The sequence below is a fragment of the Trichomonas vaginalis genome, chromosome IV (assembly GCF_026262505.1).
Source record: "Trichomonas vaginalis G3 chromosome IV, whole genome shotgun sequence".
NCBI classification, from domain to species: domain Eukaryota; phylum Parabasalia; order Trichomonadida; family Trichomonadidae; genus Trichomonas; species Trichomonas vaginalis.
Genome location: NC_067206.1, coordinates 28616923 through 28639250, shown reverse-complemented (window position 1 = coordinate 28639250; position 22328 = coordinate 28616923). Strand labels below are relative to the sequence as shown.

At 34.7% G+C, this 22328-nt stretch overlaps 12 protein-coding genes and 3 pseudogenes across 15 annotated transcripts, besides 1 other annotated feature; 8 read left to right on the top strand and 7 right to left on the bottom strand.

Moving 5' to 3' along the window:
* Positions 1-1323: 1323 nt before the first annotated feature.
* Positions 1324-1816, bottom strand: TVAGG3_0185720 (annotated as a pseudogene). Its single transcript has one exon. A coding segment is annotated over exon 1 (493 nt).
* Positions 1817-3454: 1638 nt separating this feature from the next.
* Positions 3455-3817, top strand: TVAGG3_0185710 (uncharacterized protein; the record flags this gene model as incomplete). The annotated part of the gene is made up of 1 exon (XM_051225789.1): positions 3455-3817. One exon carries the CDS (start codon positions 3455-3457, stop codon positions 3815-3817), a length of 363 nt encoding a protein of 120 aa, XP_051110775.1.
* Positions 3818-3835: 18 nt separating this feature from the next.
* TVAGG3_0185700 (uncharacterized protein) lies at positions 3836-4070 on the top strand (the record flags this gene model as incomplete). The annotated part of the gene is made up of 1 exon (XM_051225788.1): positions 3836-4070. A coding segment is annotated over one exon (235 nt), but the record flags the coding sequence as incomplete, so codon positions are not given.
* A 77-nt stretch (positions 4071-4147) lies between these two features.
* On the bottom strand, positions 4148-4930 carry TVAGG3_0185690 (annotated as a pseudogene). The gene has a single exon. A coding segment is annotated over exon 1 (783 nt).
* A 791-nt stretch (positions 4931-5721) lies between these two features.
* Positions 5722-22328: part of a mobile genetic element that runs on past the window's edge.
* TVAGG3_0185680 (uncharacterized protein) lies at positions 7015-7445 on the bottom strand (the record flags this gene model as incomplete). The annotated part of the gene is made up of 1 exon (XM_051225787.1): positions 7015-7445. A coding segment is annotated over one exon (431 nt), but the record flags the coding sequence as incomplete, so codon positions are not given.
* Positions 7462-7863, top strand: TVAGG3_0185670 (uncharacterized protein; the record flags this gene model as incomplete). Its single annotated transcript, XM_051225786.1, has 1 exon — positions 7462-7863. One exon carries the CDS (start codon positions 7462-7464, stop codon positions 7861-7863), a length of 402 nt encoding a protein of 133 aa, XP_051110772.1.
* On the top strand, positions 7883-8035 carry TVAGG3_0185660 (uncharacterized protein; the record flags this gene model as incomplete). Its single annotated transcript, XM_001296494.1, has 1 exon — positions 7883-8035. The coding sequence occupies one exon, from the start codon at positions 7883-7885 to the stop codon at positions 8033-8035; it is 153 nt and encodes a 50-aa protein (XP_001296495.1).
* Positions 8684-8920, top strand: TVAGG3_0185650 (uncharacterized protein; the record flags this gene model as incomplete). The annotated part of the gene is made up of 1 exon (XM_051225785.1): positions 8684-8920. The coding sequence occupies one exon, from the start codon at positions 8684-8686 to the stop codon at positions 8918-8920; it is 237 nt and encodes a 78-aa protein (XP_051110771.1).
* On the top strand, positions 10754-11104 carry TVAGG3_0185640 (annotated as a pseudogene). The gene has a single exon. A coding segment is annotated over exon 1 (351 nt).
* TVAGG3_0185630 (organellar and viral DNA polymerase type B) lies at positions 12478-13416 on the top strand (the record flags this gene model as incomplete). The annotated part of the gene is made up of 1 exon (XM_051225784.1): positions 12478-13416. One exon carries the CDS (start codon positions 12478-12480, stop codon positions 13414-13416), a length of 939 nt encoding a protein of 312 aa, XP_051110770.1.
* TVAGG3_0185620 (protein of unknown function, DUF4106 family) lies at positions 15232-15824 on the bottom strand (the record flags this gene model as incomplete). The annotated part of the gene is made up of 1 exon (XM_051225783.1): positions 15232-15824. A coding segment is annotated over one exon (593 nt), but the record flags the coding sequence as incomplete, so codon positions are not given.
* Positions 16044-16313, top strand: TVAGG3_0185610 (uncharacterized protein; the record flags this gene model as incomplete). The annotated part of the gene is made up of 1 exon (XM_051225782.1): positions 16044-16313. A coding segment is annotated over one exon (270 nt), but the record flags the coding sequence as incomplete, so codon positions are not given.
* TVAGG3_0185600 (protein of unknown function, DUF4108 family) lies at positions 16330-16749 on the bottom strand (the record flags this gene model as incomplete). The annotated part of the gene is made up of 1 exon (XM_051225781.1): positions 16330-16749. One exon carries the CDS (start codon positions 16747-16749, stop codon positions 16330-16332), a length of 420 nt encoding a protein of 139 aa, XP_051110767.1.
* On the bottom strand, positions 19760-19972 carry TVAGG3_0185590 (protein of unknown function, DUF4106 family; the record flags this gene model as incomplete). The annotated part of the gene is made up of 1 exon (XM_051225780.1): positions 19760-19972. The coding sequence occupies one exon, from the start codon at positions 19970-19972 to the stop codon at positions 19760-19762; it is 213 nt and encodes a 70-aa protein (XP_051110766.1).
* On the bottom strand, positions 20253-21358 carry TVAGG3_0185580 (protein of unknown function, DUF4106 family; the record flags this gene model as incomplete). Its single annotated transcript, XM_051225779.1, has 1 exon — positions 20253-21358. A coding segment is annotated over one exon (1106 nt), but the record flags the coding sequence as incomplete, so codon positions are not given.

Genomic DNA, 22328 nt, shown 5'->3' with positions numbered 1-22328 from the left:
AGTCATACCCATTTCTTCTTCGGTTCCGTCTCTATTTTTTACGCCTGCCGTTTCATGAAGCAAGTGAATTATCATTTATCTCTGACACCAAATATCTCGGAGTAAATTCATTCATGTCATTTTGGATGATATGCTATTAATATCATATCCCTTAAGCGAGCTTGTATTTTTCCAGGTTTGAAATTATATCCCATTTGGTGCTGAACCATAAAGCTAATAGGTTCGGGTCAGTATTTCCTTCCTTGAACTTTCCTAATAGCTTCTTTATATCTGTCACTAAAGTCAAGAGTTCTGGGTAACCATAATTTCCTTAAGCATTTAAGAATTCTTTGGTTTCCTTGTTCTCTACTTCTTTTATGTCCTTGCTCTGTTTGTGGTTGTTGCTGTGCAGGTTTTGAACTGTTGGTTGTTGTGCAGTGTTTTGAACTGTTGGTTGTGGTGCAGTGTTTTGAACTGTTGGTTGTGGTGCAGTGTTTTGAACTGTTGGTTGTTGTGTTGTTGTTGTGTTGGTTTGGTGCTGCCTGGTCTGTGTCCATGTGACGATGTAAATGTTTTAGGTAGTCTGGTGCAGGTGCTTCTCTTGGAGGGTTTGGTGGTATATAAGTTCCACTAGCTAGTATATTAAGTTCCACCAGCTGGTATATAAGTTCCACCAGCTGGCACATATGTTCCATCTGCAGCATAATGTCCTACCTGACTTTTCGTTCTTAAGAAAGCATTTACTAGGTCTGTTTTGGTCTGTTTGTAACTCTTTTTCTTGACTTTCCACAACAGTTGCTCTAACGGCGTCATAGGCACTTTGAACTGCCTGTCTCGTTGCTGCATCTGTTTATTTTCGTCATATTTTGTGCTACTTCTCTTAACTCGTTGTCGAAACCTTCAGACTTCAGTTTCTTTCCAGATGAGAAGTCGTTCACTAGTTTTCACCTTACTATGAAGAGCTTCGAAGGCGTTCTTAAAGTCAGCATTCATTAAAGCTTCATTTGAACTGTCTTCATCCGCTTGTATTTTTGTCCTTATTGACCCTATAGGTTGGGCTGCTTTGGCGTTGGCTTGGGCATCTAACCAGTCATTATTAGCTTTTATATATTCTGAGCTTTTCATTGCCTTTGCATGGCTGCGTCGTTTATTTTTACTTTCTTGTGCTAAGTTTTCATACTGTACGGTTTGGTTTTGCAACTGTAAAAGTTTTTCTGCCTTTACATTTGCTTCAACTCTTTTATACTCATCGCTATCCATATATGTCTTCAGGGCTTTTTTGTTTTTATTTCTTCATCTTTCAGTACTTTATATTGAGTAGTATGGTTTTTCAAATTTTATAACATCTTGTTCCATTTTGCTACTTCTGCTGCTTTTTCTGACACTTTTTTTGCATATTCCTCTGTACTTAGTTCTTTCAGTTGTTCTTCTTTCTTCTTTTTCTCTACGTTTAACTCATTGAGTTTCTTTGTGTGTCTGTCATATTCTAGTTTCTTTTCGTTTTCACTTATTTGTTTCTGTATGTCTATGTTTGACTTTTTGACATCTGTTATTTGATTTTTGAGTGAACTCAAATTCATTTGACTTTGAGGGTTATAAGCTGTTCCGTCTGCAGCTCCACCATAGCCTGCCATTTTCGCTAAAAGTGCCGCTCTTAAACCTCACTCTGTGCACCAATAACTCGGTTTAAAAGCATAGGGTTGCTTGACATTTGTTGCAACATAGTGGGGTCATTCATCATTTGTTGTTGCAACTGTTGTTGTGGTGTCAGTTTTACTATTGGATGTTTCAATGCTCCCTTCCTCTTACGTATATTCTTACGTAGCTTACGTGGCATTTTAAGTGAAGTTAAAAAGCGGTTTTTGACAGATGTTTATATGACACTTTTTGTTCAGCACAAAAAACTACTCGGTCAAAGTGTTGTCAGTTTTGTAAAATAACCGTCCTATCTTGTTTTAAAAAGGGAGAAAAGGCTTCTCAAAGTATACTTCCGTGGAACGCCCGTAACTTTTCCTGTAGCGACGATAGACCCTTACTTGTCCGGACAAAGTTATACTATTTTGAGTGCTCTACAAAAAAGTCAAACGGCTGGTCGGCTGGGGTTCGGTCCTCCTCTTGGGTCTTGGGCAAAATTTCTTAGGGGCTAGAGGGCACGAAGTGCCTGGAAGCCCCACTACCTTTCTTTTTTTTTTTTTTTTTTTTTTTTTTGGATAATGCAAGATATGAGTAGTTAAACATAAATTAAAAAAAAAAGGTAGTGGGGCTTCCAGGCACTTCGTGCCCTCTAGCCCCGAAGATGTTTAGTATAAATGAAGTTTTTATTCGGAAAATTGTTAGTCTTCTGGTGTGAATTCGGAGGACTCTTCTTCTTCCTCCATTGCTTCTGGGAAGAAGCCTTCTTCTGTGGGTCGAAAACATTATATAATGTTTCACTTTCACAAATTATATATGTTTTCATGCTTTGTCACTTTTCTGTCACTTTTCGGGTAAAAACATTTTTATTATTATATATAAATGAATTTTACAAAACCTCCGTTACCGTTCTTTGGAAATAAGAGTAAATGTAAAGATATTATATTGAGAGAACTTAAGAAACTACCGAATGGTCTAACATTTGTAGATTTGTTCGGTGGAAGTTTCTATATATCCCATTTATGTCATACAATATTCCCAGACTCAAAGATTATATGCAATGACTTCGACAACTATATGGACCGTCTCAAACATATTCCAGACACAAACAATATATTGAAAGAGTTAAAAGAAAAGATACCTATAGGTAAGATGGAACGTATACCATTAGATAAGAAAAATATTGTGAGAGAGGTTTTGAAAAAAGCAGAATATATAGACTGGGATAGTATATCTGCTAGACTATTATATAGTGGTGCTATAAGAGTTCATGACATTGAAACACTTATGTCAAAAGTTTTATATCTTAACTATACAAATGTTTTCAAAGAGGACATAGAAAAATATATTGAGGGTATAGAGTTTGTGAGATGTCATTGGACAGAGTTGTATGAAAAATATAAAGACAAGGAAAATGTTTTCTTTATAGTGGACCCGCCGTTCTATAACACATGGGATTTTTCAATACCAAGTAGACTGGACTTTGAGAGACTCTTTAGAAACTTTAGATGTTTTACATAACCATCCATGCTTTTACTTTACATCCGATAAAAGTGGTTTGGAAACCGTTTATGAGATGGTTAGAGGACATACATGACTATGAGTTTAGATATGACAAGATAGAATATGAGAGAGGTCCTATAAACCGGAGAAAGTGTCACAATAAAGAAATTTTATTAGTAAGTAAATGTGGTTTGAAATCGGATTGTTAGTTTTTAGGTTTTTTCCATTGTGTCATTTATTTATTTGACGTGGCAGAAAAGTACAGAGAATATGAAGATGAACCAATGCCTGCAAATGTTCAGTATATGTACTCGTAAGAGATATTTTTATCTAATATTAAATGGACGCACAGAACTTAGCGAATGCACAGCAACCTGGACAACCAAACCCAGAGAATATTCCAAATGAAGTTAGAATACAAACTGCAATGGCAAACTATGGTCAAGTGCCAACAGATGTACAAATGCAAACTGCCATGTCAAATGACGCTGCGTTAGGTTTGCCACCATGGTATGCAAATATGAGATGGAAAGAGTTTTATAGAAACCCTGAAGTGGGATATAAACAACTTTATGCAGATGACGCGAACACAGGAGTTGACCCAGAATATGTTTTCTACCAGAGGAGAAACAGAATGTATGAGCTCCAGTTAAAGAATGCTATGGAACTCAACAGGAAACGTAAGAGACTAGGCGGACATTAGATTTTTACATATAGTAAAATGGGTTTCTTCAGTAGTATTGGAAACTTCTTCAGAAGAGTTGGAAGAGGTATATGGAATGGCGTCAAAACCGTAGGAAAAGGAATTTGGAACGGTGTCAAAAATATTGGTAAAAGAGTAGGTCAGTTCGTTGGTATTATACCTAAAGACCCTGAACCAGAAGGCAAGCTCCTGTTATACAACAGCCTGAACCTGCACCACAGTCTAGTTGGCAACCAAATCCAACACCTCAACCGGTATTAAAAAAATTATATTTTTACCGTTCGATAGTAGTTGTATATGAAACTAAGTTCTAAGTAAAACGCATGGTATAATGGAATTATTCTTTTTCTTCCATCTGTAGTAAACCATACTTGAAAGTCTGAAATACTTCCACTTGGTGGTTCGTATAACTTTGTAGGTTTTTCGTAAAAGTCATTTGCCAAGCATAAGAAAGAGTTTTGGGCGCCAGAAAATGAAGCATGAACAATAATAGCATCTTGGTCGAAAACATTTTCATATGTTCCATTAGGGTTTTCGACTTCATAAAAGTCTGGGTGTACTGGATATGCTGCAGGCTGATTTAACATCCTCATAAATCTATACCATGCCAAGTTGTTATATTTTGTAGAAATATAAACGTTTTCTCCAAGGTCTTCTATTTTATTGATTTTAATAGTTGCATTTTTCCTGTCATAAATAATATCGAGATGGTATTCTCCTTCGTCAATGTTATACTGTTTTGCATATTCGATATAGATATCGTTTATTTTTTCTTGAAAAGCTTGAAGAGTTGTTTCTAAGTTTAAGCAAACTAACTTGTAAAAGTTTTCCCTGTTCAAATTTCTCATACATACGTTTTTCTTTGTTATAGTATCGAACTTCAAAACCGACCGTAAATGGGAAACCATGTATGGCTTCTGAAATGAACTTCATTCTACGAAAGCCAATAGCTTTTGTGACAGATGGGTCTCTTAACCATCTTAATGGGTAGTCAAAACGATAGCCTTCATGCTTTACGGTCTCTGTCTCAAACTTTTGACCGACATTAGTAAAAAGTTCATCTAATGGTTTAGTTGTAGCAACTCTTGAATTTTCTTTTTCTATTGGAAGCATATTTTATCTAGAATAAAAATGTCGAAAGATATTGCTTCCATAAGAGAAATACAACACAACCGACAACTCATTATGCAAGCTCTAAATAAGAACACAACAAACTTTTCAAACTATTCTAAGATATCTGAGTCATTGAAAGAAGGAAACTTAAAACTGACATTAAACCCAATGACAGATGAGTTTCTGTTTCAAGACAATAAGAACCATACTGTCTGTATAAATCCAACAAAAGGAACTTTAAACGAGAAACCTATAAATGAACTTCTTTTGAAAGCAGATGTTGACAACAAAGCTGACAAAGAATATGTAGACGATGCAATAGCAAAAGAAGAAGAAAGAGCTAACAATGCTTATGCAACAAAAGAAATACTCATCCTGAACTAGCAGACAAAACATATGTTGACAATAAAATGTCAAGTGAAGTGACAAGAGCTGAAAACGAATATTCTAAAAAGACTCATACACATTCTATATCTGAAATAACAGACTTACAAGAAACCTTAAACAGTAAAAGTGCCGTTGGACATACACATACCATTGCAAATATTACAAACTTACAAGAAACCTTAAACAGGAAAAGTGCCGTTGGACATAGACATTCTATATCTGAAATAACAGACTTAAACGTTAGCCTTGAAAAGAAAGCGGATGAGGAATATGTGGCTAGTAAGTTAGAGAAGAAAGCGGATAAGGAATATGTGGATGAAAAAGATAATGAAATTATAGAAAGGGCTGAATGGTATCATGAATGGACATCGAAGATTTTAAAAACTAAAGCTGATACAGGATGGGTTTCAGGATGTTTAGACCTTAAAGCAGATAAAACTTATGTTAACGATGAGTTAGAGAAGAAAGCAAATAAGACTCATACACATACAAGTTTTACAACTGTTGCTATAGAAAGTATTGAAGGAACGGTTGAAGAAACTGGTGGGGATGCATTATATTGTAAACCTCCTAACTTTCCACAAGGTTTAACATCGGATGACGACATAACGACGATGAGAAACATTAGATGTAAAGATGTTTATGTCATGAAGGATGAACATAATATTAAATTCACTGCTCAAGATTTATATGACAAGAAAGCAGACAAAACAGAGCTTCAAACATTAAAGACAGATATACTTCAAACATTATATCCTATAGGCTCTATTTATACGTCAATGAACTCTACCAGACCAGAAACAGTTCTGGGTTTTGGAACTTGGACTCAAATAGTCGACAGGTTTTTGTATTGTGCAAACTCTTCAAAGGAAACAGGTGGAAGTAAAACGATTTCAGGTGAAAATTTACCTGCACACAGTCACTACATAGATTTAAGTACATCTCAAGCAGGTTGGCATAAGCATAGATATTGGGATTGGTCAGCAATGACAAAAGGTAAAGGATATGATGTTAAAGACAACGTTAAGTTTGCTATAAATTGTTTCTGGAGTAACACTGAGGGAGGAGGAAACCATACACATCGCGTTTCAGGATATACGCAAACAACGGGACAAAGTAAAGAATACATGCCACCTTACATGACAGTTTACGCATGGTATAGAAATGCTTAGTCGTCATTTTCAACTTCTTTAGCATATTCGTCAGGAGTTGTCTTATATTTGTTAGGAACTGTCTTTGAAAGTATACCACCTTGAACTTTGACAAGTTTGAAACGAGGTCTGACAATAGTAGTTTTATCTTCTGCTTGCAGTGTGTACATTTTGCCATGTTTGCCTAAAACTTCATAATATTCTCTTGTATACTTTCTTCTATTTTTACGAACACGAATGTGAGTACCTGTCGGGTTCCCATTGTTGTCATAGTCAATAGTATTTTCATATGGGTCGCGGTTTGGGATTTCTATTTTTACTTTGTCACCTTTCTGAAGTTTGAAGCCCGGCATTCTTTCTTGTTTGTCTCTTTTGACTAAATTATTAAATATATAGTCTTTCTCTAAGTCAGGGTTGTTTTTCATTTCTTCGGGGGAGTGGTTTCCCAAACCTTTTTGTTTACGGCTATTGTAAATATTTAAAACTTGTCTCATCTTTGCCATGGAGAAGTGTCTATATTTGTCGTCATATGACATTTCATTTGCTTCACCACCTTGTGGTTGGTTTAAGTCTCTTAACATTTTTATACAACCGTCAATGACACCAAGAGCAGAATGGTTTTGGTCGACAATGAAATATTGGTTTACATTTTTTGAACGCAGATAGTTTTTTACATCATCTGATTTGAAAGAACTTTCACAGTCAGATGTCAGTTTTGTTGGATGGTATTTGTCAACGAATATTGTCAAAGCAGTTTTCACATCTAAAATATTTTTGGACCATAATGGTATGGCTTCACAGTATCTTGTGTTTTGACCGACAAATATTAGCCAGTATGGTGGTCCATCTGTTCTAACTCTCGGAATGTTTTCCAAGATATCCATAAACCAAGCATTTGGTGTTGAACTAAAGATTTTTATCATGAGTGCTTTCTTTGTCGCTTTAGAAACATAGGGGTCCTTGTTTGGATTCGTCATTTTTATCCTATAAGAAATGGGTTTATTTGGCGCATTAGCAGGAGTTGCATCTAGATTTTTGCCCGCAGTGGGAACAATAGCCAGAGGTGTATTTGGAGTTGGAAGGAAGATTTTGAGTACATTAGGTATACTTAAAGAGAAAGCACAACCTATTATACAAACTGTACAGAAAGGTTGGGATGTAGCACGAGATGCAACAAATCTTATTCCAAATCCTGAAACAAGAGGAAAAGTTCAAGGATGGATGGACAATGTAGGAAGACAAGCAGGAAACTATTATAACAAAGCAAATGACTACTATAACCAAGCAGGACACTATATGGACCAAGGTGAAAGATTCTTTAACAGAGGATATAACCATGCACAACAATGGGTAAACAATAACCAACCTCAACCGCCTCAAACGTGGGGAATGTAAAGTTTTTTACTGAGATGAAATGAACAATACAGCATTGAGACAAATGGGTTCAAGATGGATTTGTCGGCTTCCAGCAGTTACACAACGTGTTTGTCAAGTTCTTCCTATACCTCAGGAAGTTTTAGACCGACTTAAAAAACAACAACAACCAGTTGAAAACAAACCAAACTAAAATTTTTTACTGAGATGAAATGACCGAAGAAGTTGAAACGGTAGATTTGACACCACAAACAAAAAGTTCAGAACCATTGTCAAAACCTGTCAAAGAACTTACAGATGAAGAGAAAAATTCAATAATAGAAAGTGCCAGGTCTGGAAATACAAACCCTAACTACAAAGTCACTTTTCATAAAAATGGAACGGCAAGTATCTCAAAAAAAAGAACAGACTCTCACAAATAAAATATTGAAGTCTGAAGGAGCTTTCGAGACAACAGATGGAAAAGTTTACTTCACTGACCAACAGTTCATTATAGAACATCTCATTGACTTAGAGTCGAAATATTCTAAACTTTACAACAAACACAAAAAGTTGAAAGGAAAACAAAAACAAATGGCATATGATATTTATGAAGATGTTGACGACACAACTGTTCCTGCAAGTGAAGTAAAGTCAGAGAAACCGAAAAGTGACGAAAAACCGATAGAAGAAGAAAACCAAAAACTGAAGATAAACCAAAACCAAAGTTTAGTTTGGAAACTAAACCAAGTCAACCTTCATTAGCTGGTATGGGTTGGCGTCAAAGACTTATGGCAGCAGGTGGTTATGTAAAGTAAAGAAAAAATATTTTTTTATTTTTATAAAAATGCCCCCATATAGAATGGATAGAAAATCTGCTAGAATAAAAGCAGAGTTGCAAAGATATGGTTGGAGAGTTTCGAAGAATTTTAAATATAGGAAGGGAAGACCCATAAAAGTCTATGACAAATTGTCTGGTCTTCGCTACGAAATGGATTTGGAAACAGCACGTGCAAATTATCCAAACAGACTAGAGAGGTTAGAAGAAGAACGTCTTATGGACATGCCTTTCGATGTTAGTGAACATTGCATGAAGTAAAAATTTATTTTTTAAAAAGTGACATTTTTTAAATTTTATTTGAAATGTACGCTGAGTTTGTTGGAGAAGACCGTTGGGAAACTTGTTTGTTAGATGAGAAATATGAAATGGCATACCATTTTAAAACAATATATTTTTACATATATTAAATGCTTCAGGTTGAAAAACAAAGAACAAAAGTAGCAGATACAAAACCGTTAGACTATATCTTTACAAATGCTGGTAGGACTATTTCAGATGAAGAAATTTCATCCCGAACATACAGGTTTGACTATCCAATTCGTTGGCTTCAAAGTCCTTCAGATGCAAAGGCAATAGGATTTAGAAGAGTTTTGTTTTCAAATAGAACTAACGCATTTATGTTCGCAGTATATTTTCATGGGCAGTATAAAGGTTCTGATGGTCTAATAGACAAATTTGACGAAATGAGAATCTTTACAGTTCGTTCAGACGAAAGTCTTGAGAAAACTCTAAATGACTTTCAAACTCAAATGAACAAATATTATTGGGAATTTCAAGAAAAATACGACTCTTTACTAAATGGAACATACTATCTGAAACTAGAATATGACAAGATGAACTCCACCGTTTCATTTCAAAAGATTGAAATTAACCTCCAAGAGATACAGAGTTTTTATTTTGGAAAGTAGACAAACGTTCTTGGGCACAATTTCTTCGGTTACTAAACCAGAACGAAACATTACCACCAGATGGTCCATTTAAATTTATACTTCCACCAGCAGATTTGACAGTTTTATAGAAACGTGTTTGACCCTCAAAATGTTATGTGTCATGCAAGTTTCAGTTCAAGCAACAATAGTTTTCTATGTATTGGTAAGACTTTTATGACTTTGCTTCTAAATTCACGAACCACCTAGTAACAGTTTCTCTGACTTTCAAGTTTGGTTCACAACAAATGGTGTGCAACATATTATTCCATTGTACTATGACTTTTATCTCGAATTGTCTTTCATATATAACTACGAAAAGTGCTGAAAAAGTATTGAATGTGAAGATATTAGAAAATAACATTTTTTTCTAACATCGTAGAAAACTCATGAAAACAATTTATTTTTGACACTTTCACAAAAAACATAAAAAAGTGCAGTTAAACGTTAAGGTTTACTGAACTGGTTGGATGTCGCCTTCACAGGTTATGTAGAACGGTTGTCCTGAGAAGTGGAACAGTGCTCTGAGAATTTGTATAATTCGTGGAATTGGACTCTCTCTGTTTGGAAGTAGTATCCAAGGACGTTTGTTTAGGAACTTAACAAGAGCTTCTTTCTTTGCTTGCTTTATGTCGTCGAAAGGAGTGTTTTCTGGTATTTGAATTGGAATTCCAGTCGAAGTCTCGAGATTCAAGGCAGCCCTTCCAGAAATAGTGGTGAACTTGACCTTGGGGCTTCATGACCTTGCGCAAGTAGTCTTTTACGCAGTCGTTTATTTAAATTAGGTAAACTGCCTCGTCAAATCCTTCTGGCATTCCGAGTCCTTCCATCCGACAGGAAAATATTTTCCCGACAACTGGAAAAAATTTTCCTTCCGACAGAAAAAATTTTTCCCGACGACAGGAAGAACTCTTCCAGTTGTCCGTCCGTAAACCATTCAAATTTTCGAAAATTGAGAACTTTTTGGTCGAACTTCAGAAAAAGTTTTTCCTTCCAACAGGAAAAAATTTTCCTTCCGACAGGAAAAAAATTTCCTTCCGACAGGAAAAGTTCTTCCTTCCGACAGGAAAAGTTCTTCCTTCCGACAGGAAAAGTTCTTCCTTCCGACAGGAAAAGTTCTTCCTTCCGACAGGAAAAGTTCTTCCTTCCGACAGGACACAAACGAATGTCCCACGTCCCACCAACCCAGTCCATTCCCAAACCAGATGAACCTAAAGAACCACAACAGTCTCCTCAGCAACCTCAGTTCCAGCAAGTACCTCCACCAAATTACTACCAATTTCCACCTCAAGGTTACTACCCACCACAAGGCTTCCCGAACTACCCTCCTCTGCCTATGCCTTACTTCCCCACCCTTGGATGTTCCAGCAAGCTCCACCCCAGCAATTCCAATCTCAATCCAAATCGAAGAGAGACCAAGAGTTCGAAGAAGGTCTGAACCGTTTACGCAAAGAGTATGCTACAGCTCCAATTGAGAGAAAGTTGTTCCCGGACCAAAAATATAATTTAGGTGAAGAGGTGAGATCTCACCTGTTTTTTCACCTGCTTTTTCACCCTCTTGAATTTTTCATGAATTTCCTTAAGATAGAAAAAATATAATTTAGTTTTATTTTATTTATTTTGTATTTTTTTGTATGTAAAGACATGATTTCAGGGATTTTTTTGACGAAGTGTCAACCTTCACTTCGTCAAAAAATAACAGTTATCTAATGAAAAAGTGTCATTTTTTTGTATTTTTTTGTAATGTAAAGACATGATTTCAGGGATTTTTTTTGACGAAGTGTCAACCTTCACTTCGTCAAAAAATAACAGTTATCTAATGAAAAAGTGTCATTTTTTTTGTATTTGACGAGAATGTCGGGTAAATGTTTTGTCATGATTTCATCGTAAATGTTTTGTCAAGACTTCTTCGTATATGTTTTGTCATGACTTCATCGTACATGTTTTGTCAAGACTTCTTCATCGTAATGAGCGTAAATGTTTTGTGAAGAATATAGCAACAGTCTGAATTCCGACGGTTGCTTTTTTATACAAAATTCATGCAGGAAATTCTTGAGTTTTGGTTGAAAGAATACGGTGGAGCCAAAAGTGGCTCGACCTCAAAACAAGCATTTTATGAGCTTACTAAGGGTGTTATGAATGAATTCAAATGTATTTACATACATCCTGACCTCGTTCATTTTGTTGCTGAATTCAGCAAAAATAATGTTTAGGTGAAGAGGTGAGATCTCACCTGTTTTTTCACCTGCTTTTTCACCCTCTTGAATTTTCATGACTTCTTCGTAAATGTTTTGTCAAGACTTCATCGTACATGTTTTGTCAAGACTTCTTCGTAAATGTTTTGTCATGATTTCATCGTAAATGTTTTGTCAAACATGAACGTACATGCTTTGTCAAGACTTCTTCATCGTAATGAGCGTAAATGATTTGTCATGATTTCATCGTAAATGTTTTGTCAAAACTTCTTCGTACATGCTTTGTCAAGACTTCTTCGTAAATGTTTTGTCAAACATGAACGTAAATGTTTTGTCAAGACTTCATCGTAAATGTTTTGTCAAAACTTCTTCGTAAATGTTTTGTCAAAACTTCATCGTAATGAACGTACATGTTTTGTCAAGACTTCTTCGTAAATGTTTTGTCATGATTTCATCGTAAATGTTTTGTCAAACATGAACGTAAATGTTTTGTCAAACATGAACGTAAATGTTTTGTCAAGACTTCTTCGTAATGAGTGTAAAGGACCCAAAAATAATGTTTATGTTAGAATGTGAGATCTCACCTGTTTTTTCACCTCTTTTTTCACCTCTTGAATTTTCATGAATTTTCCCGAAATAAAAAATAAAGTTAGTTTTATTTTTTTTATTTTTTTATTTTGTAAAAAAAATAAAAATGTCAACAATCGGCACAACAGCAATACAAACAACTACAGCACCAAACTCTTTAGTCATGAATCCAACATCTATGTTAGTAGAGATGAAAAGCTTCACTCCTTCTTCATATACTTTTGAAACAGAAATCCAGAAGATAAAGCAAGAACTTTTAACATGTAATTTAGACTGTAGTGCGAAAGATGAAACAAATGAACAGTATCTTTATGAAATGCAGGACCTCATCGACCATTTACCCAAATTGCCTGAAATCCAACAACAAAAACTCACTATTCCTGAATTCGATGAAATAGAAGTGAAACCAACTGACTCAGTAGAAATAAAGAAGTTCATACGAAAGGTAAACTATGAGTTTCTAGGATTTCATTGCAACCATAAGGTTATGGACAAAGATTGCGACATGGTATATAAGAATGTTTCTGACATATATAAATCTGAAGAATTTAAGACCTACGACAACTTTGTTTCGTTAGTTGCTGAATGTGTATGGCAGATAAGAGATGAAGATAGAAGAGGTAAAGTATGGAACAAACAAATAAGACCCGCTATGTTTGAGATGAAGAGAGCAATTGACGCTTTAGTTGTTTTAGCTGGTTTTATTTCAATGTATAACGCAAAAATGAACCCGCAATGTTCTAAATATAAAGCAGCAATGAGGAGATATAACTACTCCGTGAAAGAGATAGAACGTATGAGAAACGACTATGCAGACTTAAAGAAAGAAGCAGAAAAACCAGCAGAAGATAAAATGGACATGTTAGAATTTCTGAACAAAAACTATCCAACTGCTGACGATTTCCTTCTATCTGACGTCAAGAAGAAATATAAAGAAACCTTCGGCATTGTTAAAACATTCGATGTACTAAAAGAAGAAATAGAAGCTACAAAACTGTTTAGGATTTCAAATATACATCGTACAATTCATGTAAAACGCTTGTGAAAAAACAGGTGAGAAAACAGGTGAAAAAACAGGTGAGATCTCACCTCTTCACCTAAACATTATTTTTGCTGAAAAATGACCAAATTTCATGAATTTCCTTAAGACAGAAAAAATAAAGTTAGTTTTATTTTTATTTATTTTTTTATTTTGTATGTAAGAACAGAAATGACAAACATTGAGTTTGAAACAGTTAAAAATAGACAATGACACCAAATTGGTTAGAATAGGTGATTTAAACGTAAGATACTCAAAGAAATACAACAAATATTCTTTGTCAGACATTATATCTCCATTTGGAAAGAAACCGAAGGACTGGGTTAGAAATGCTTCAACTCAGAAATTTTTGACAAGAAATCCTGAGCTTATGATATCAGTAGCATTTCATGGAACAAGAGCATATCTTATAGACAAAAGTCTTATACCAATAGTTTTTGTTATGGTTAGACCTAGTTGTTGGATATAACTTCATAACATATGGTTCATTCGATACGGAACGTTGCAGTGAAGGCTTACTTTACATCGTTCAGAAACCGAAGGACTTCAATACAAAGAGATATAAGATAGGAAGAACATATATATATAACTCAAATATGACAGTACAGTCAATAGAGTCAAGGTTGTGTTTTGTAATGATATGAGAGCTGCAGAAACAGAACTACTTGAAAAGTTTGAGAAAATATATGGTGCTCCATAAAAGGTAAAGAAACGTTTGAAGTAGATGAGATAGATAAAGCTATAAAATTATTTGACGAAGTTGCTGAAAAATACATGTAAAGCGTTTATTTTTGGTCTTTTGTGAAAGATAGAAAATAAAGTTAGTGTCATTTTTTTGTATTTTTTGTATGTAAGATATGATTTCAGGGATTTTTTTTGACGAAGTGTCAACCTTCACTTCGTCAAAAAATAACAGTTATCTAATTGAAAAAGTGTCATTTTTTTGTATTTTTTGTATGTAAGATATGATTTCAGGGATTTTTTTGACGAAGTGTCAACCTTCACTTCGTCAAAAAATAACAGTTATCTAATGAAAAAGTGTCATTTTATTTTTTTATTTTGTATGTAAGATATGATTTCAGGGATTTTTTTGACGAAGTGTCAACCTTCACTTCGTGTCATAATGTAAAAATAACGCTTACCATGTAAAACGGTTGTGAAAAAAAAAGAGGTGAAAAATTAGGTGAGAAAACAGGTGAGATCTCACCTCTTCACCTAAACATTATTTTTGCTGAAAAATGACCAAATTTCATGAATTTCCTCATATGCTTGCTTCCCTCGGAAAACCGAGAGAAGAGATTCCGTACGAAAATCATGAAGAACAGCGAGTAGGTAAAAAAACTTAGTCGCCAAAACTCTATGAAAACAGTGAAGAACAGCGAGTACGTAAAAAAACGTAGTCGCCAAAACTCTATGAAAACAGTGAAGAACAGCGAGACCGACTTTTTTCTGGGTCGCCTAAAACTCATGAAAATCGTGAAAAATAACAGAGTATTTTGACAACTTCAAACAAGTAGAGTAAATGAACTCTTTATTTTTCAAGCTTGACTTTTTACAATTTGAACTTTGTTTGCGTAGATATGAATTCTGAAAGAAGTATGAGGGTCTTGTATGACTTTGTACTTCTCCCATAGTTCATGTCTGTCAAACTTACCTGCCATGGACTCTTTCATAAGTTCCATGAAATCGTCTTCGGACAATCCGGGGAAAAGTATAATGTCAGTAAGTATTCTTTTAACATCCTTACTTAAACTCTTTGCTGTCTGTACACAAATGACAACTGAGATGTTAAAGTGTCTGAGCTTCTTAAGAATTCGACACATGTCTTGTTCTCTGTTCTTTAACAAAGGATGAGAAGCAAAGTCATCTAAGATAAGAAGACATCTATGAGGGTAAGTCTTCCAATCGTAAGATTGCAATTTCTTCGAAATGTATTCTATCTCTTTCTGTTTGTTTCTGAAGTGTTTCTTCTCTAATATTCTCTGCATTTCCTCATTAGGGTCTTTAAACTTAGAATTTATATACTCATTTATAGCATTATACTTCAAAACTCTTCTTTGGTACTTCTTTATCCAATCTAACAACTCAGAGTCTTTTATACATACTAACTTAGACTTCTTTATAATATCTTTGAACGAATTGACGGTTTGGTCAAATTGACCAGAAGTACTACAAATGACAACTAACTCATAGAATGGGTTCTTCTCATCTAGTTCTTGTTGTTGTGCAGCCATTTTAAGATAAGTGAAAGTCTTACCCGACCCAGGTGGTGCAATTAGACCTGTTATACCATTCTGAGCAAATAAGAACTTGTCATGTATGGGTTTTATCTGAGCATTTTCTAACTTCCTCTTGTTCTTGTTTAAAACATTCTCAAATTTCTTGTCAATGTCAGCAAACTTTTTTTCTAACATATTTTTAGAAAAATTAAAATTTTTATCTTTTAGAAAATGTCTAGCGATTTCGCTATCTATATTCGAGACAAGCTTTTCGACAGCAAAACATCTGTCGACCATAAAATCTTACATAGTGTAAACAAGAAAGGTGAATTTGTTCTAAAGTTCTGTTTCTGGGAATATGACAAGAACCATAAAACATTAAGCAGAGCAGTCTTAAAATTTGTCAATGACAGACTTGTTGACAGAGATGACGCCGATTGGAAAGATGAAGTCCAACAAAAGTTCTTAGAATGCAAAGAAGACACATGCGCTGTTCTTGAAGATGAAATAGAAAACAGAATAGAAGAGCTATTAAAGGACAAAGAACTTTTACATAAATATAGTTGCGCCAAATTTGACATAACTCCACCAGAAAAGAAGAAGAAAGAAAAGAAAGAAAAGAAAGTAGAAGAAGAGAAGAAAGAACCTGAACCAGTTCCAGAGAAAAAGAAATTTGACATGTAAAAATAAAATTTTATTTTTAGAACATTTCTGGGTCAATGTCAATGTTCTCTTCCTCTTTAGGAGTAAACACTGGCTTAGACTCTAAAATCTTTTTACCCAATTTACCTTGAACTTCTACAACTTTAGACTCATAATATTCATAGTCGTCTGTCTTCTTTGGTTCATAAGGTATAACAAGTTTGTATGCTTTGCCTTCTTTAAGGTTTGAAAACCTTCTGTCAAAACTTTCTTTGACTGCTAACAAACCTTCTATGTCTAAGTCTTCAAATTTCGCACCATTTTTAGTCACAATAGCAAACTTAACTGGTTCGATGTTCCAAACTTTGCTGAATGAAGACTTTTCAAAATGGTAGAAGTAAACATTCAAATATGTGAATGGGTCTAGTTCTTCTTTAAGTCCTGACATGTACTTGTTTACTGAGATGAATTTTGCCATCTTTTCTATCGGATAAAAAAATATTTTTTTAAAAATTTACTCATAAAAATTTTTCTTTGTATATACACCATTCTGTACGTCTAAAAGACTTTTGACATTTGCCAAGAATGTTCGTTTAGACGCTGTCATATAACCATATTCTTGACAATATTGTTTATACGAATCGTACAATGACCTTTCATCTAAACACTCAAAGTCAGTTTCATCTATGAACAGTTCATATACACTCTTGTTTGCTTCTAACAATGTTTGTCTCTCTTCGGTATGTGGAATTTGTCTTGGATTGAACTTTGAAATATCTAATGTCATAAAATATGAGAACAAGTGGTTGTAAAAGTCAGATGTCAAAGTTTCTGCTAAGTCGTCAAAATATTCTGTATCTTGCATATGAGAATCTGACGTTCTGACAACTACATATCTTCTGTCAGAACTTTCTAACTTCATCGGAACAGAATTGTTTGAAACCATAATGAAGTTTGCAACATTTTCACAAACTCTTTGGTCTTTATATTTTCTTTCAACAACTCCAACTTTGTCTGTTATAAGACTCTTCAAAGCATCTGAGTTCAAAACTTTTGTTGTATCTATACTTTGAAGTTCGTTACATACTATAAGTTTCATATTCTCTATTGAGGAGTTAAACTTGCCACAGATGTTTTCTAAGTTTGTCATATTCGGGTTCGAATAGCCTTCTAACAGTTTGCATAAGATATCTGTAAAGAAAGTATTCTTACCAGTTCCTTGTTTTCCAATTATAATGAGAGCAGTTTCATTTTTAGCACTTGGATGTTGTAAGATGTTTGCAAACCAACATAAGATATACTCATAGACTCTTTCGTTTCCATTGCATATAATTTCTTTGACATGGTCTAACCAAGCTTCTATAATATTTTCTTTCCATTCTACTTGTTCGTATTTATATCCAGTGAAGATAGAATAGAAGTTTGGAGAAGGTGTATAGAACTTTATACCTCGAACTGAAAAATCTTCTAACTTTGACAATAAGATATCCCAAGCATCTAACATCTTCATTCCAACTTGTACGACTTTTATTTTCTTAAGTTTCTGTCTACATTCTTGTTCTGAAACTATTGTCGCTTTAGGTTTGTTAAAGACTACATCCCATTTTTCATGACATAACATTCTGGGGCAGAGTCGACATAAATGACTAAACGTTTCAAATTCTCGACTGCTTTGTTATAGTCTCTAAATGGACACATATTTCTGAATGCTTGGAAGTCATAAAAATCTGAAACATCTATTCTGTACATTTTTATAAAAATAAAAAAAATATTTTTTTTTATTCTTGACTTTGTTGTTGCATTTGTTGCATTTGTTGTTCTTGAGCTATTTGTTGTTGAAGTTGTTCTTGTAATACAATACTTTCACCAGTTGCATCTTCCAATTCGAAACTTTCTGCCGTCATTGACAAATACATAGGACATAAAAGTTTTACAGGAACAAAGTTTGCGTCAACTAATGTCAACGTTATACTTGCCAAAGTGTTTGAGTTCACTAAGGTTGAAAATTCTGCATTCGAATGAACAATAGGCAAACCAGCAGAGGAAAGTATTGTTTATACGCATAAGTATCTTTTGGTCATAATAGTTTCTGTCGACATTCGAATAACACTTTGAACCTAAGTTTGAAACAATATATAAGATTGGTGTGCTTAATGTCAATGGAATAGACATTCCTTGTATGACACCTTTTCCTGTTATAGGAAACTGTTGGTAGTAAAAACCAGAAATAAGTTTTGTATTATAGCTCATATCGTTTATAGTAAACTCAGTCGGACATCCAAACATAATGAAACCTGCTCTAGTTGCAGCACATGTTACCCCGTCCTTAAAGTATTAAATAAGTCAACAAAACCTGTTGGTGGTATATCTGAGTAAGTATCTTCAAAGGAGTATTTTTTACCATTCACAACAATAAAGTCTTCTGGTGTCAAAAGAGCAAAACAGGCTTTAGTCGTCATTGTGTTTAAGGTTAGTTTACAATATCGTCCTTGAGGACTTTGTAAGTTTGTTGTTATAGAATTATATGACTCAGGGTTTTTAGTCGTAATAGTATAAACCATTATATCTTCTGCCATTTACTTAGCAAATAATTTTAATGAAATGTTGTGGTCGTCAAATATTTTTATGACGTCTGGGAAACTATACTTTAAGTTCAACGTTTCACCTCCTTTCATAACGTATATCTTGTCAATGACATTATATGAAACACCACAGCAAACTAATGTCGGGTTCTATTTCTTTGATGTTTATATCGTCTGCCTCTGTCAAAAGTTTCAATAGTTCTTTCAAAACTTCATGAGGTGCAATGACATATGAGTTCACTTTTACAGGGTTGTGTTCGACCAAGTTTAACATTATACTTAAAGCTTGACAAATCTTCTCCTGAGTTTGAAGTTTGTCTTTCAGTTGTTGGTAGTCGTTTCGAATATCTGCAACAGAACTTAAGTCTGCTAACTTCAGGATATGTTGGTTCTTTTACAGGAACAATTGTTATACCATCTTTGTCTTCGTATGGTTTCCCCACTTCAACATCTCTGTCTTTGACATTGACAACAACACTTTGACTGTTTGTTTGAGTTGGTGAATTTAACTTCACATCTGCCACGCCATTAAACCTTTTGAAACACTCACGCTTCTATTTTTCGGAAATGACATTTTACTTAGAATAAAAAGATGGACGTATTCGAGTATCTCTTCGAATTGAAGCAGAACAAAGTTTACAACACACAAACAATACAAATACATTGACAGAATAGTTCTTTATACAAACAATGGTAAATGTTATAGAATAGCAATATTTGCTGAACCAAAATATTTTCATAAAGCAAAGAAAGTTGGTATAACTGAAATGGTGAAAGTTCTTGACGTTGACAAAAATATAACAACAAAACTTACAGATATTTCTAAAGGTAAGTTTATCTTACAATATTATGTCAAAACTGGCGTACTGTCAATATTTGACGGAGAGAAGTCAGTTCAAGAACAACTTACTGACCTGCTGCCAAAATCTGCTCGATGGAAGCTGTCGTTATGCCAATCTGAGGAGCCCCAGCAGGTTTCATCGAACGAATCTTCAAAAGAGCATCTTCCGTGAAAAGTGCTATTGGTTTTGTAAACTTCTTTGCTCTCAGTTCATCTGGACCGTCTCTGTCACCAGTATATTGTATTTGTACAGTACCAACAGTTGAAATACCACCCATAAAGTCTTCTGAGTCAGCAAATGGAATGCCAAGCCAAAAGTTTGAACGGTCTCCATTTGTATATTGAGTTTTTTGACCTCCTGTATGAGTCCATACTTTCACATATGGCATAATAGAACTTTGCATTTCAGGGTTAATGGTTGTTGTGAAGTTGTTGTTAAAGTTCATAGCATCTAATGTCAAGTTGTATCCTCATAATGTAGAATATTCTTCTCTTGGATAATATTTGCCATCTATGTTTATATGATATTTAATACCAGGGTTGTAGAAACAAGAATAGTCATTTATAGTTCGTCTGAACAGTACAAACATAGTATCTGCATGTTTCATTGCAGTTGTTAAAGCAATATCTGTTCTTGCACCTGGGTCAGCACTTTGGTTTCCAACTTCACCTGCAAAGTCTTTGACAGATATTTGGTGTATAGGGAACATAAGTGGAACTGCAATATATTTGGCAGCTAAAGCATTTGAAATATCTGGGTCCAACATATAGACTGCAAGTCTGCTTTCTATTCTCTTGCATTCAAATTTTTCGCATGTGAACTTAACTGGGTCCCAAGCAGTTCCAGCAGCATTGAAATAATAGTTTACTTCATTGTTGAAGTTTGAGAAACCAAAGTCTAAGTCAACTTTGTCTTTGCAAAATTCGGCGAATGACGTTTGATTTGTTCCCTTTACGTCTGTAATAGTGAATGGGTCTTGTGTTGGTGCAATGACTAAGTTATTTTTGCTTGGAGTAAGTTCGATAGAAATTTTTCCTGCCCAGTTTGGCAAGTATCTTAAAAACCTGAAGATGAGGAAAGATGACAAAGGAACTCTAAGTTTCAGTTTTACTTTGGTTACTGCTGCTGCAGTTTGTCCAGAAAGGTTAACATAAACTCCTGGAACGTTAGGGTCAAGTCTTCTTATTTTCTCAATATTTGCATACTGGTCTGTTTGTTCTCTAGCTTGTGGTTGTACTGAGTTTCTCAAAGCGAACCATTCATAGTTTGCCCATGTTACTGTTTGAACTAAGTCAGAGTTAGAATATATCTTATATCCCATGAAAACTTCTGGAGCATATTGGTATCCGACATAGAAAATTCCATTGCAACCTTTCTTGTCAGACAACTTGGCAGAAGGTTTTATTTCAATGTCTTGTTCCACGTATAAGAATGAGTTGTCAATAGAAATAATATGAAACCTGTCGCAAGCAATATCTACTGTTGTTGAAGAACCTTCTCCAAACTCACCTACGTTTCCATAAGAAACAGCAGTTGTATATTCGTAAGTTCCAGGAACTATTTCTGACCTTCTAATGGCATTGTCGCATTCGTTATACCATTCGGAAACATTTCCGTTCATGGCATCCAAAACTGTTGGCGTTATATTCTGAGCGGCGTACATTTCATATGGGTAAAAATATAGAATAGTTGGATTTATGTGTCATAATAGAACCCACTCGGACCAAGCTTTACTTTCTTCCTGACTGAGTTTTTAACTCTTCTTTTTCCTTCATTGCCACTACTTTCACTAGATGAAGTTACTTCTTCACTACTTTCACTTTGTTCTACTCTTCTCTCTTCTTTGGTGTCGCTTTTGGTAACTTGCCCTCTGCTTCAAGTTGTTGCATCTTTGCCTCATGTTCACCTAGTATGTTGTAAATTTCCCATGTCCTTTTTGCCTTTGGGCTCTGGTCGCCCATCTCAGGTAACCTATATCCTAGAAAGATTTCGTCATAGTTTGTATTTGAGTCTTCGCTTATTGTTTGCATGACTCTTTCCTGAGTTTCCGGTTCAAGCTCTTCAAACAGAGCTTGTCCATATGGAATAAGCTCGTTTCCAAATATATGTTTTTGTAGCCATTCTGGTTTTCTTTCCATGTTACCAATAATATCTTTTGTGAATGGGAAAGCTTTTACCCAATGTTTCAGTCTTGCGTCATTTATTTCTGTAGTTGGTTTTATTTTGTCAAGGAACATGTTTTTCAATACTAACATTTCATTTGGTACTGTCCATTTGAGTTTTCTTAAATATTCATCTCTTCTCAGTTCATTGTCTGCAAAGTAAGTTTTTATGACATTTTGTAAACTTTCGTTTGCAAGGTCATGTACAATAGGTTCTCTTCCTTCTATCTCCCTAACTTTCTTTCTAAACTCTTCACCAAATATCCCATCTCTATGGTTCTGTGTAGTTCTTTGAGATAAATGTTCTAGAACGTCAGGTGTTATATTTCCATCAGCCATGTTCATTTCATACTGGTCCAAAATATCTGCATGTTTCATATCTTTCAATGGCATTAAAGCCGCGCTGAAAATACCAGCTATATCTGGTTCACCATTCACTTCCATTGCGTCTACAACTTCTTGGAATTGTGG